Genomic DNA, 14,534 nt, shown 5'->3' on the forward strand with positions numbered 1-14,534 from the left:
TAGTCCTCAATTCTTAGAATTTCAGTGCTTTTTGATAACTTCTTTCTTTCGGAATTTTTAGATGAGAATCAATAATTTGGATTATTCGGGCTAGTATTCTCATCTTGATTGTTATAGCCACAATGTTTTGGCCGATGTGACCTCCAACCTTTAGGTGCATCTATTTGAACTGGTAACTTTTTAGTTGAACCTGGGAACCTGTTAAGATTTCAATGCAAACTCATAAACATGAAAATACTATGTTTGTCATTATATACAAACAACCGAAAACTTTGTTTTTAGTGTTTGGGTGAACTTAATTTCCATGTTGGGTGTCTTACTATGATATAGCTAATCCAGATGTTTTAGGGCCTTCAATGGCTAGATTGACATCACCAGTCACCTCCAGACCTACACCCAGTTTCCAAGTTTAAAGCCGTTGGTCATCTTCATCCAAGGATGGATGTACAGCATAATATTATATCCATGTGTGCTGCATTTATTAAAGATTTAACTGTTTATTTTTGTTTTTCTATCTTTTTAGTGTTCCTCCCCATTATCTCCACAGAGATGCGATTGCTGCCTACGAACAAGGACAAGACATGTATGAATACTATTACAGCCGCGGTTATTACAACAGTGAGGATTGGTCAGCACAAGATGAGGATGCAGAAAGTAAGGGGAAGAACAAACATTATCATTCTATTCAGTTTTACATTTTGACGTATTTTGAATGTCTTTTAAAAAGTAAGGGACGTTGTGAGCCTGTCTCTGCTTTATTGTTTATTTTCATGGCAAGTGCTCATCTTACCTCCAATCTATGGTCCCCCCCTCACCAATCTTTCACGAAAAACACCCGTCTCAGCTGAAACCACTGTCAATAAATTTCCCCACTCTTTATCTGTGCCTCAACCGAAACGTAGATTCCATGAACAAAGCTTCTTTCTCAGAACTGCACGTCTCTGGAACTCTTTTCCGTTAGTCTGTTTTCCAGCTGACTACAATTTGGTTGTCTTCAAGTCCAATGTAAACAAATTCTTGATGAACTGTCCCATTAAATAATCCAATTTACCAAATTTCTACTACTAACAATTACTAAGAAATTATCCCATTGACTACTGTACATTCAATAACCCTAATCCTCAAGTGGCCTCCAGGCCTTGATAAGTGGCGACAACTTTGTAAGAAAGAAAAAAAAAACTCTCTGCCAGGTCTCTATTTATTCCTCTTTCTCTCTAGTTCATCCTTATAATCCCCCCACCCAGTCACCATGTTTTCCTTGGTCTACTTTTGCCAACTGAACTGTTCCATATCTATTAATCTAAGAACTCTCATCCAATTTTTTTTTCAAGATGACCATACTATCAAAGTCTCCTGTTCTGCACACATCTCCTATACTGTTTAAATTTCTTCTTCCTCTTAGGTCATCAGATTTAAGTATGTCATTAAGACTCGTTTTACACTTTATCATATTCTCATATTTCAATGCATGTTTTCAACCTTTCATGGCCAGATTTCACTTCCATACATTATCACATTGTGTATATGTGCCCAGTAGACTGTTTTAGTTGACAGTGATAATGCTCTGCTAGTTCGTAATGGCAGAAGTTTCCTGAATTTACTTCACTCACTCTTTTTATCATGTGTTCACCCCTGGTTATATTGTATACTTTTTGTGGTATAACATTTGTCATACTACATGTAGTGGGGTGATAATCATTGTGGCCTCAAGTGTGTTCAATTTCAGTACAAGCTGTGGTGATTGGTCTGGCTTACTGAAATAAAAGGGCTCTTGTCCAAATGAAAATACAACACTATAATATAATTCTATGCCTTTTATTTGTCCCTAAATCAAAAGCTGTTGCAATCGAAATAAAGAAATTGAAAAGTTTTTTTTTTTTTTGTTTTATATAGCTTAGGATTTATTGTATGTAGAATATTGACACTCCTTGTAGCACACTCCATATATGGTTACAATCAACTCTCTAACTCCCAGCTGAATAAACATACTTTAATATGAAAATGAAACAAATCTTTAGAAATTAAATTTAGCCTCAATCTTATGATTATCAAAACATGACCATACCAAGAAAGTCTCCAGTTACTCTCAACATTTAATCTTTGTCCGTTTTCGTCGTATCTAAGCATTGTACATTACACATCCATCGTATCATTCTCATATCATTTCTCTCCATGTCGCGGATCTCCTCGACCCTTACTGGCCTGATTCCAATTTCATACATTATCACATATGCCTGGTACACTTTCCTCTTTGCCGCTTCTAATTTGCAATGGCAGAAGTTTCCTGAACTTTTTTTTTCTTTAAGCCATGATCATAAAACCATTAGCAATAGGCAGAGGTTACTAAGCTAATTAGGCAATGCATAAAACTTAGGAACGTCATAGTTAGCCTATACAGAACTCCGAAAATGTGATAGTGATACATGTTCATTCACACAATTCTGAAACTACATGTTCAGAACACAATGCGAAAGGAGATTGCCGGTACATCTGAGCAAACACCAGTGTGATTATGCAGGGGGTCTGATGTGAATGTATATCGTCGCAGGTTTAGTTGGTTCAGCCACAGCACAGGACGATATTTAAGCATTGTGGTGCATGAAGAACCATGAAATAATCTGTGAACAGCAGCAGCAACTGTTACATTCCAATGAGTAGACAGCAGATCTGATCTAAGCAGATTATGTACTCCAAAGCGAGCAGGGTCGCAGCAGGGAATATGTAGTATATATCTAATGGCATGACACCGCAAATGCTCAAGATAATTAGAGAACGCCTTGCCAACTCTGGTGCACACTAGGGACGCATATTCCAAGTGGGAAAGATTCATTGCCTTGTAAAGCCTAGTCAGCAAATGCTATTCATTCTGAATTCACTCCTTTTTTTATGCACTGGTTCACCTCCTAGTTACATTGTATATATCTTGTCGTTGGAGTGTAATAGTTGCTTCTGTTGCCTACAGATTATTTCATGGTTCTTGCCCAACTGCAATGCTTAAATTCACCATGAGTACATATAGATTTTTTTAAATTTTGTTTTTTTAATATAGGTGGATTCTCAACAAGAACCTGTTATTCTAATGTATTCTGTTCTTGAAGTATAACTTTTAAAATATTTCATTTATGTCATGAGAGGAAAGGGAAGAAAAAAATATTCTTTAAAAGTAAAATTTGATTATGTCTTGTGAAACGGCAGTGTTTTATTTCAGTTTCTGATTTGGATGTCTTTAATTTTATAACCATCCACATTTTTGAATGATTGATTTAAATTGTTTCTCTTTTTTGACCAGGTTACAACCAAGGTCGAATGACCCCTGCCAAATTCTTTACGCCACACACTTGTGCTGTTTTTGGTCCCGGTGGACGCCTCATTCATGTGCTACCAAATCGACCGGTTGAAGGACAACCAGCCACTGTGGAAATAATCAACGTTGAAGATATTTTATCTGACCAAAAAGAGGCTGAAGAGTTCCATAGTTTTCCTGGACCTTTAATCAGGTTAGCTATAAAAAAAGACAACATAACATTTTTTTCCCCCCCTATTTTATTTTGTTTAATTCTCTTTTGAAAATCAATATTAAAATTCAGTGAATAAGGATTTTTAAAATGTTTTTATTTGGTGCTTGTGTATTATAATTGGATATCAAAATGATGCATTTTAAGTAAAAATATTATTCCGTTATCAGGCATTGTCGAAATTATGAAAAATGATAGAAAATAATTACAAGAAAAATAAAATTTATTGAATCATGCAGTTTTGTCTGTTTAGTTTATTTATAGCAACCAATTCTGTATGATAAACTGACTTATCTCCCTTGTTTTCACTTTTGTTATTTCAAATTAGAAAATGGTAGTGATAATTTTTTTTTTTTTTTTTTTTTTTTTGTAAAAAATAATTTAGGTAATTCTACATTTTCATTTTTAATTTTTGGAATTTTTTTCTAATTTCCGCATTACACATAACTATGTAATAGTGTTTTTACTTAAAATTCTTTTTTTTTTTAATAATTTTTATTTTTGGATATCCAATTATAATGTACAAACACCTTTTTATTATTATGGTTCTGAGAATTTTTTAAAACTCTAAACAAGTATAAGTTAAAAAACAAAGTGGTTCCTTTTTACTGACTCCTCCCAAGGGTTGTGGGTATAATGTGGAGATATTCAGCTCCCTAAAAATTGGCACTGTGGACGGGACAAAAATAAATATTCTATCAGTCAAAAAGCATTTCTCTTCCTGTTACTAAAAACAGGACAAAGTCTTCATACTGCAGCAAAAACATTAGAGATAGTCTGTCAGTTTTGTTGGGAACACCTACCACATTCTCCTTCCTGTCAACTTCTCTCCCTCCCCTACAAAAATTTTTTTTTAAAAATAAAGTTTTCAAGTATAAGACAGCACAAGAAAATAGCTAAAATTTTTGTCCAAACATTTCTGTGGTCGTCCATAATTCCCTACACAAAAGCACGAACAAAAACGAAGAAAAATCTTTATGAAACATGTACCTGCGATGAAAACGAAATATTGTATACCAAAAATTGAGTTTTTCTGATGCTCACACTTTTCGCAATGGTTTTCCAAAATGTTGAAAAAATGTGAATTATCTGCTTTGTTCTGCAAAATAGCGTCACGAGATCGTCGATGAGACACAAAAGAAAGAAGCCACAGTACAACTTGGAGGGAAATTATGTTGTAATCTCAATTTCGGTTCACTTACCTGTGACATATTTGTTTCGCTGAGGGGTTCTATATATGTGTAAACTACTAAATGTCTGTCATTTTCTTATCATAAACGGACCATATGTATGTATATACGTTGGGTAACAGACTGTTGTCCTCGCTTAAATGTCCATTTTAGCGGCCTGTGATTCATCTAGGTGTTGGTGCATGCATGTCAGAACATATAATAACATGACAAAATACCTGTTTCTGCTGTTCTTTCCATATGTATGTGTCTTGTGTAATGGACTGTGATCCTTGTATTCTTAATGTCCATTTTTACAGCCCATGATTCATCTCATCTAGTGGTTTTGATGTGTGTGTGTCAAAACATATAACACATGAGAACATATTACTGCTGTTGGTCACCTCTGTTTTTTGGCCTTGCCTGGGAGATTCGTCAATCGTCTTTGGGGTAGCTTGAACCTGTTGTAACAAAGATGCTTCAAAACAGACCCAAGACAAATGATTGTTTTCATATATACTTTTCATTCACTCCCAGGTATTAGTCCTAGCAGAAGAGTAATCGATGATCTTGGCTTGGGGTGGTTCTTCTACGTCTCCATTCTGAGACTCCTCCCCCCTCACAGGAAACCGATTTTAGCCCATCTTGTTCATTCGACATCTCAAATCCAACTCAATGATGTTTGCGCAAACTAGAACATGTAACACGTCATGTCGGGATATTTTCCGGTGCAAACTGACCAGACCGCAAAATTTGACCGCCTGTCAAAATCTGGCATTTCTAATTTCTGTTGTCCACTCAACTCTGGATAGACATTTAGATTTGGTTCTGATACCCCCAAATTCAACCCAAATTTACAACCCTTTCTTTTCATAACCTATCATCTATAAATATAAAAGCGAAAATGTATGTATGTATGTGGGTTCGCTTTTTCTGTATGTCTACAAAAGGCTTTTTTCAGAGAAGCGGTTGGTCGGTTCACAACTTTTAAAAACTTTTTATATCACATATAAATCGTAATATCTCACAGTTAACAACGAAGTTCGGCCATTTATTTAATTTGCTCGATTTCGAGAAGATAAATATTCAACATTTGTCGCTCTCTGCATGTGGGTTAGTCTTTTTCTTATAACATCTTGGGAAAATAAAAATCCCGCAGTCAAACTTGACCTCATTAACTCATTAAAACGGGCATCTGCCAAATCCAAGTAATTAAATAAATTCAAACGTGTTTCCGTTAGCATCTCGCGGTGGGGCAATGGTTAACGTCACGTTTTTTTTTTCACACTTTAATTTACAACTTTGCCTCAACAGTTCGGGTTCGATGCTCATACTTACTTTTTTTTTTTTTTTACCCTCCCCCCTCCATCCCCGGAGTTTCCACACACACCTCCAAACACCCGGGCAACGCCAGGTACCCCTCGCTAGTACTTTCATAAATCAGTCCATTTTCTGTAGGCTGTTTTTGAACCCAGTCAACGACGGGTACTTTTGCTAGTATATATATATATATATATATATATATATATATATATATATATATATAATTATTTTTATATACCTACACACTAGTATTTCATGCTTATGCAATCATCAGTGTAGGAGATAACTATCAATGTTTTATATATATATATATATATATATATATATATATAATGACATCTTAGCTTGTTAGAAACATATTTACTAGACATTTTTTGGTTTGTGCAGTGAAGGCAGAAAAAAAAGAATAAAAAAATCAAATATATAATAAATAAATGTTACCATAGCCAATAAGTTACTTTTATACCTACCTGGCTAAGTTTTTGTTTTAAAGTAGTTTTTAATGCTCTTTTTTTTTTTTTTTAATCTAAAATATTCACTTTTTACAAGGTGTTAGCCAGCAGAGATGGTTGCAAATACATGAAAAATGTCAGCAGACGAAGAAAAAGAGCATTTAAAACACAGTAAAATTAACCAGACAGGTAGAAAAGTAACTTTTATTGGTTATGGTAGCATTTATTTATTGTATATTTAATTTTCTGAATTTTTTTGTTTGATCGCTTCACTGCACAATCCCCAACTTATCTATATATATAAAAGCGAAAATGTATGTATGTATGTACGCTTTTCCTCGATGTCCAAAAAAGGCTTCTTTCAGAGAAGCGCTTGCTCGGTTCACAACTTAAAACTTTTTATATCATCTATAAATTGTAATATCTCGGAGTTATCCACAGAGCTTGCCTGTCTATTTAATTTTATTGACTTTCAAACGTTAATTATTCGACATTTCCCGCATCGGCACGCGTTACATTCAGTTTTCGGTATAAAAAAAAGCGAAACTCGACTCTAATAACAGGCCGAAAGCCAGTTGTCTCAAAAGAGCTAAGTAACGTTTGTTCAATGTCAACTTCGTCATATCAGACTGTAGCTTTCAATTCGCTCCTCCTAATAAACAGGGAGCGGGTTTTTAAAAACAAACAAACTGATTTATTCACCTCATTCAAGACTGTCCCACACAAAATCGTAACTGCTAAATACCTATCGCCGTCACGTCAATCAAAAACGTGCACCTGTCTTTTTTTTTTTTAAACACTTTACTATTTTCCAACTGCGCGTCGTGAAGGCTTCGTTTTTTTTTCACGGGCACCTGTTTTTTTTCACATACCACGAAAAACACCCGGGCAACGCCGAGTACCCCTCGCTAGTATATTATAAACTTTTTAGACCTATTAAAAACTGACAAAAATTATAGACCATTGACTTAGACTGCTGCTTTATGCCAAATTGATGATTGAATATGTTTAAATTTGTGTTCACTTTTGCGTTAAATATTAATCTATATAATATTCTGTTAGTTTCTTTCTTAGTTATTCTGTGCGTCGCGCTTCAAAAAAGGCCAAATACTATTTATGAAGGCCAAAATGCTTCAAAAAAGGCTAAATTTGGCTTTAAAAAGACCAAGAGTGACCTTCGTTTGATGTAGCCTCGTTTGTGAATATTATTATAATATATAATTAATGGTGTGAAAAAGGAACTCAGAATTTTGATTGATCATTGAAGAAGTCAGCGAAACGTTATGTAAAAATAGGCAACATTCGAAAGAAGCAGGACAAAAACAAAAGGGGGAACAACATTAGGATTAAAATAAAGATTCTCTTACAATGTGATTTTATTTGTATTGAACTATGTAGCACAATATTATTTTCTGAATATTTATTAGTATTTATAAATTTATCTCATTTGGTCAGTTCTATATTTAAAATACAATAGACACTATTTTTATAGAAATGTTAATAAACTCATAATTTTTCTAATTGTTTGTGCTATCCAGAAAACTGTCAGCTTTATCAAAACATTTGTTAATTAAATATATTTCTTGTTCACTGGAATATCCACGAGTCCTGCTAATCCTTATTAAATCTCTATGTATCGAATCAAACGCCACTGCCTTGTGGGCCTTATCACAGCAAAAGGCTAAGAGATTGGAACTCTGACTTCAAATCCTACCGCTGCCTTGCAGTTTTCCTTAAAAGGCTATGGAACCTCATTCAGAAAGAAAAGGCATAGTAGCAGACACGATAGGGTGACTATTTACCTCACTGAGATTACTTTCGTCCAGAAGCTGTGGCCTCCTCTGCTGCCAGTCGTCGCGGGTGAGCTCCACTGGACATGAGCATTGGAGGTTCAGAGGGTGTCTATCTGATGCATAACAGATACTGCACCTAAACTGCACAAGCAAGTTTGGAGCCAAGGTGGAAAGTCCTGTGGCGATGGAGTGAGACTACGCCAACACTGAGGGATAAAGCACTGAGGCCCCGACTAGTTATCATCAAAACTGATGGACTGCATGATGATGCATCGAATAGATACTACAATGTTTAGTTTACTGCACCTTATCATAATAAATGTCCATACAAAATTTCAACCAGATTGGACCAGTAGTTTGTGAGAAAAGTGAAACAGATGAACAAAAAAATATAATATACATGTTTTTCTGTTTTCAGGGGTGAGACCCATAAAAATGATGTCCTCCTGTATTGTCAAAACAAAGCAAAACAGCAAAGTGAAAACATGGATTTAATCGACAGAGAATCGGCAGCATTCTTGTGGAAATTCCTTGAACTTTTAATTAAACAGAATGGGGTAAGTAAAAACTGTTAATTCCAATTCATTTTATTTTCAATTTTTGTCCAATGTGGCCATAAAAATATTTAAACTCTGTAGACCACATATATACTAAACATATTCGGTTTAATATCCATTTTATATGCTAGCCAGTGTTGGACAGCTTTAAGAAATTGATTTCTAAACCTATCTCTGGTCATGTCTTTATTTATCCCCCTTTCTCTCAAGTCTATTTTTACCACTTCCTTCCATGTTTTCCTTTCCCTTCCCCTTTTAACTGGATCTACTACGTCAACTATTCTACATCTATTGACCCTAGAACTCTCATCCATTCTTTCAACGTGGTATATTCTAACAGAAGTTGGATTTTGCAATGGATGCGGGAGCATAGAACCCGTGAATAATTTTTTTTTTCTATGAATAAAAAAAATTACAAGCAAAAATACAGGTGATGTACTTGGGAGGCAATCACCTAGAGGATAATCTCTTGCTGAAAGCATTGGTGCTCATCACTTCATTGAGTAGGTGTCAGAAAGGTCATCTGGTCTATAAAAGTCTCACCTAAAATAAGGAAGTAGCCTCCAAAAAGAATCAGTTATCTATATATATATATATATATATATATATATATATTACTAGCAGTATTACCCGACCTTGTTCGGGGGTTGATTTAATGCCATTTTTATGCTTATTGTCTGTATCTTTGGTAAATTCAATATTTTTTGTTTTGTAATCCTAAAATTATTTTAGTAAAGTTTAGTTATATTGACACCTTACTGATCAATGTAGTTTCCACATAGTGAATACAACGTGCCACCAATAATCTAATTTCTCTGACTTGTCCCCATAGCAGCTATTCTTCCAGCTCAAAACCAGATACTATGGTAAGGTTTTGGGAGCCATGATGTCTTTAACTGTATGCGAAAGAAACCACAGGATCAACATCGACTATCTATTCGTTTTAAGAATTTATGTCGTCGTAGCTGTATAGTTCTTCAATTAGTCAATTAAGGCTAAAAATTCCTTAACTTATGTTGCTGGGCATATTGGTTGTTGGGGCATATGTTTTGTTAAACCGACATCTAAGAAACTTCTGAATCACATTTTCACTAAATATGTGTGTAGACTGTTTTGCAATTTCTTCAGGATCCGTTGTTTGTTCAATGGACGTTCAAAAACAGAACAATAATTTACTGTTGTACTGCTAAAATTTTATTCCACAGCCAACACAATTGTTTAGGGTTGCTCATAATGAATCTAATTTTGTAGAGTTGGCAACCAAATAAAGACGAAAGAATTATAAGGACTGAGTGCTTCTGAATATATTTAAAGGCATTCTAGGTTTTTGCCAAATTCACATTTTTAATCTGTTTAATCAGTTTCAATTTCTCTTTCCATAGAGGTTACTGTGTAAATACATGAAACTGTTTTCATTTTGTTACAAAAAAAACTTCAGGTTTGTGAACTCTGTATTGGGTGCTGGCAAATTTTAAGAAGGAATAAACACGGTTAATAGAGAGGAGAAATTGAGGTGTAAAATTGTTGAGAAATTATAAAACCTCTTTGAAAACAACATTTTTAGCAAGTGGAAAACACAAATAGTTTGGATTGTAAGCCCACACGTGAGGCAGCTACATAGAGCTGCCCATGAGAAAAACATTGCTCCTGTAAATGAATGCCTGCAACGTCAAAGGTTTGGCCCTGTGATTTGTTGATGGACATTGCGAAGCACAGTTTCGCAGGGAACTGTGATCGCTTGGAGTAGATGCCCAGGTCTGGATTTGATGGATATAGTGGTATTCTCGGAATTAGCACTCTCTTCTTTTCCACAGCCAGTCAATATTTTGGCCTCGATAATATTAGGTGACAGGGATGTCACCCCGAGGGGGGTGCCATTACATTGCTTTGGTGGTATGAGGTTACATATGAGCATTATAGGAGCTCCAACCTTAAGTCGGAGCATGTGGGGTGGCAGGCCCGGTGGTTCTAGGGAGTTCAGCAACTCCATCGTGTAATCAGCCAGATCAGCAGTATCAGGTGTGCGGTCACGGTAAGTCTGTTGAGTAAGGGTTTCAGAAGATCTGGTTGGAGACATGCGCTGTGCTTCGCGAGAACGTAATAATTCTACTTCATCGTAGTTGTTCCTAACAGTAGTCGCTGCTTTCGTGTGCCTTCCGAGGTGAGTTTTTTATTTTTTCTTTTTGGTGGCAGTGTTGCGAAATTACTCTGTTAGTGTGTATGGAATCGAAATGGAATGTTCCAAGCAAGAGGTCAGAAAGGGTTGCGGTAGATCTTTATTTAGTTTGCTGTAGGCTATGCCGAAACAATTGTTGACAGTCAATGTCCTCGACCTGGGCAAAAGTTAATTACCAACTCATTTAATTCACTATCCTCTTTTTTAACGTTCTTTTCATCCTTTGCAGTACGGGTTCAAGTGTGCCTACTACCACTTATTTATTTATTTATTTTTTTTTTTGCTCAACACACCTCCAAACACTCAGCCCCCCCCCCCTCCCTAGTAAAATATAAAAATGAAATTGAAGTTTAAAAGAAATTTATGGAAATTCATGTATTGATAAAATACAAGAACCGAAGTTTGCCCAAACTTGAGTCCTTGTACTGGGAAAATATCCAGTAAATAAAACGTTGTTTAGTAAATCAATTTTTTTTTTTTTTTCTTTTTGCATTTCCATACACCAAACATGGATATAAATATCACTAAAACATCCGCTGGGTCATAAGCTTCATTTTGGTACCTTACTTGCCTGGGTAGATGGCCGGTAGGTTGAGATAAACCACGTCACACCCACGCACAGAGACAGACAGTAAATCGAACTTACTAAAGAAGATAATAACTTCCGGTGAACACCGGAAAAATATCCAGTAAATAAAACGTTTAGTAAATCATTATTTTTTTGCATTTTTTTTGTATTTCCATACACCAAACAGTGATATAAATATCACTAAACATCTGCTGGGTCATAAGTTTTATTTCGGTACCTTATTTGCCTGAGTGGATTGCCTGTAGGCTGATATAAACCACATCTCTCACACACACACACACACCCACCCAGACAAACATCAGGAAAATTTTTAATAAGATTAATGAACTAAATATAAAAAATGAGAGAAAAATCAGTAAATAACTAAAAGACTTTATTTTCATGTCTAGTAAACATAACATTCCATAACTGCTGTGAGAATTCTGTAATTCTTGTAATTGAGCTTTGAAAACTTGTTTTATTGATCTTTCTATCAAAGATGTTTTCCTAATTAAACCTTTTTTTTGTCTCAATTGCAGACAATTGTTGGAACTGATATTGCTGACCTCTTATTGGAGGATCATCAACCGTCAACAGCTGACTATTTAGATGTAGCAACTAAATTGGATGACGAGCTCGATACAAATCGGCCTCCCTCAGCTCAGGGCAGTGATGCAGGCACAATAACAACGGCAGATAAAGTCATTATCAACAAAACCACAACAGCTACTCTCAACGAGCGGACTGATCGCTTCCGGAACCTTTTACTCTATGGTATGAAAAAAGTAAGTACATTTTTCTTTTCTATAACTATCATATGCATTGATTGGTTCTTTTGAACTTTGTAACTGGTCAAGTTGTTGCTTGTTTTTCTTTTTAAGTTACAAGTACGATAGAATTTAATATGCCACATTTTGCATCGTCTTAACTCTTCTGCCAACACCTTGACCTGAAAACTCTGCCATTTGTTTAGTTACAGCAAAGTCTTTGATGGCTTAGGTATGCAACTTGTTGCCCACAGGAAATCCTTACCGTTCTGCATGGGTGGCACAAATATATTGGACAGTTAAGGACCTGGATAAAGAAGACTTTACTGAGCTCTCTTGTTCGCAGATGGTCTGCCTTTTTTGGTGGTCATATGAGGTGCCTTCAATAAGTTTCCAGACATTTTTGTACAGGGCTTTAAAATTGTCATAGCCCCTTGAAAATTCGATATGATATTGCTATACATCTTATGAGATGACTGATTAATTTTATAATTTAAGGTTCAAATGAACAGCTAAAGCAAAAATTGGAATACACCCTACTAAAGTCTAATTTAAAAAAATTTTTTTTATTCACATTCACCCCTAACAAGGCATATCACCATTTGGACATAAGGGGCTACTATTTAAGACTATGCCTAGGAAAGATTAGATGTTGGTTTATATTACATCTAGACTTGTGAATATCAGTACAGTTAAGAAAGCAGTTAACAGGAAGGGAATTCCAAAGTCTAGCTGTTCAAGGGAAGAAACTATTAGAATAGAAAGCTTTCTGGCACTTAGGGATCTCAGCAGTGCTGCTAAGCATGTTTGTTGAGGGATATGTACATTGAGAGGACACAAGTGCAATGAGTTCATCAGAGCACATTCCATTGAAATACTTGTTACAACTGTTGAATTTGAAAAATGCAATCTGGACTTGAGGACACTTTAGATTAAGCAATATGCAATAAAATTCTGTTTTTAAAATGGAAAAATGCCACAGAAACGTATGGAATGGTTCAGACTGCTTTTGGACCATCTTGCATGAATCAAGCATCAGTTTCTGAGTGATTCAAGGAAGGCAGAGAGTCTGTGAGGGATGAGGAGTAAGGAAGTCAAAACACCGGAGTTGATTGGCCAAATAAAGAATTTCATGGATAAGAACTGTTGTGTGTCTGTAGATATATAATTATGAGGAACTGGAGATGCGGGAGATTTGCACAAAGTTTGTTCCAAGTGTGTTCCATCTTTGCCACAGACAATTTGACCAAGATGGGCATCAAGGCAGTTCCTCACCCTCCCTATAGTTCAAACCTTGCTTCCTGTGAGTTTTGGTTATTCCTTAAGCCCAAGAAAAACATTAGAGGCTGTCATTGAGACAATTGATGAGATGGAAGAGACTGTGACGAGCGTCATTTACACGCTCACAAGAGGATTTCCATGGGGCTTTCCAGAAGTTGGTGGAACAGTACAAGTGCATTGCAGCTGGAGGAGATTACTTTGAAGTGGACTAGAGTTCCATGTGTGTATTATCAATAAAAGTGCCCATACGAAAAAAAAGTCTGGAAACTTATTTAAGGCACCTCATATATTGAAAATTACTGGCGAATCCACTGGAACTACTCTAATCCAAGTATATTGCTAACAATAAAAACTGCTCTAGGTGAATAAGTTACAGACCTGCAGAAAATCACGAAGGGAGGAAGTTATCTTTTCCCCAATTGCATTTTGTACATTCTAAAATAACTTATTTGAAACAAAGGAACCATAATTGGTGAATACCGTGTCATACACCACACATTGTAAAACACTTTATCATGGACTGTATCAATCTTTCATTTGTACAAAAAACGTACTACAATACAAAAATAATGAAGGAACTATTTGCACGCACCAACATAAATCATTGAATGGCATACTTAAAAGAAAATAGTACTATACAACAAAATATAATTAAGATAAAAACTCCTAAAACCTGTTTGATGTGTAAAATCACTAAAATACATCCAACATTTTAAAATGAGAAACTAGTATATATATAAAAGTGAATGTGTTTGTGTGTGCGTCTGTACATTTTCCAACGCAATAACTTTGTCAATTTTCAGTCTACAGACTCGAAATTTGATATACAGGGTCCTGAGATTTGGAAAAAAAATCTTTGTAATCGTAATTTGTTTTCGGCCAGAAATTTGGCTGTTAAGGGGTCAAAGTTCAACGATTTGACCTTGAGACCTC

General features: G+C 35.5%; 1 protein-coding gene across 12 annotated transcripts in view; it reads left to right on the plus strand.

Moving 5' to 3' along the window:
• Positions 1-14,534, plus strand: part of LOC145254806 (uncharacterized) — a 400,418-nt gene that overhangs the window by 181,999 nt on the left and 203,885 nt on the right. For all 12 annotated transcript variants that reach the window (XR_013863805.1, XM_080113605.1, XM_080113609.1 and 9 more), the window contains 4 exons: positions 524-654; positions 3,290-3,497; positions 8,671-8,809; positions 12,093-12,338. Coding sequence is in view for 11 of the 12 variants with exons in the window: in XM_080113605.1 (XP_079969731.1) it covers positions 524-654; positions 3,290-3,497; positions 8,671-8,809; positions 12,093-12,338 (724 nt within the window). In the remaining variant the exon portion in view is untranslated. The remainder of the gene's footprint in view (positions 1-523; positions 655-3,289; positions 3,498-8,670; positions 8,810-12,092; positions 12,339-14,534) is intronic.

Source organism: Euprymna scolopes, chromosome 30, assembly GCF_053919585.1.
Source record: "Euprymna scolopes isolate OS-2025 chromosome 30, ASM5391958v1, whole genome shotgun sequence".
Taxonomy (NCBI): Eukaryota; Metazoa; Mollusca; class Cephalopoda; order Sepiida; family Sepiolidae; genus Euprymna; species Euprymna scolopes.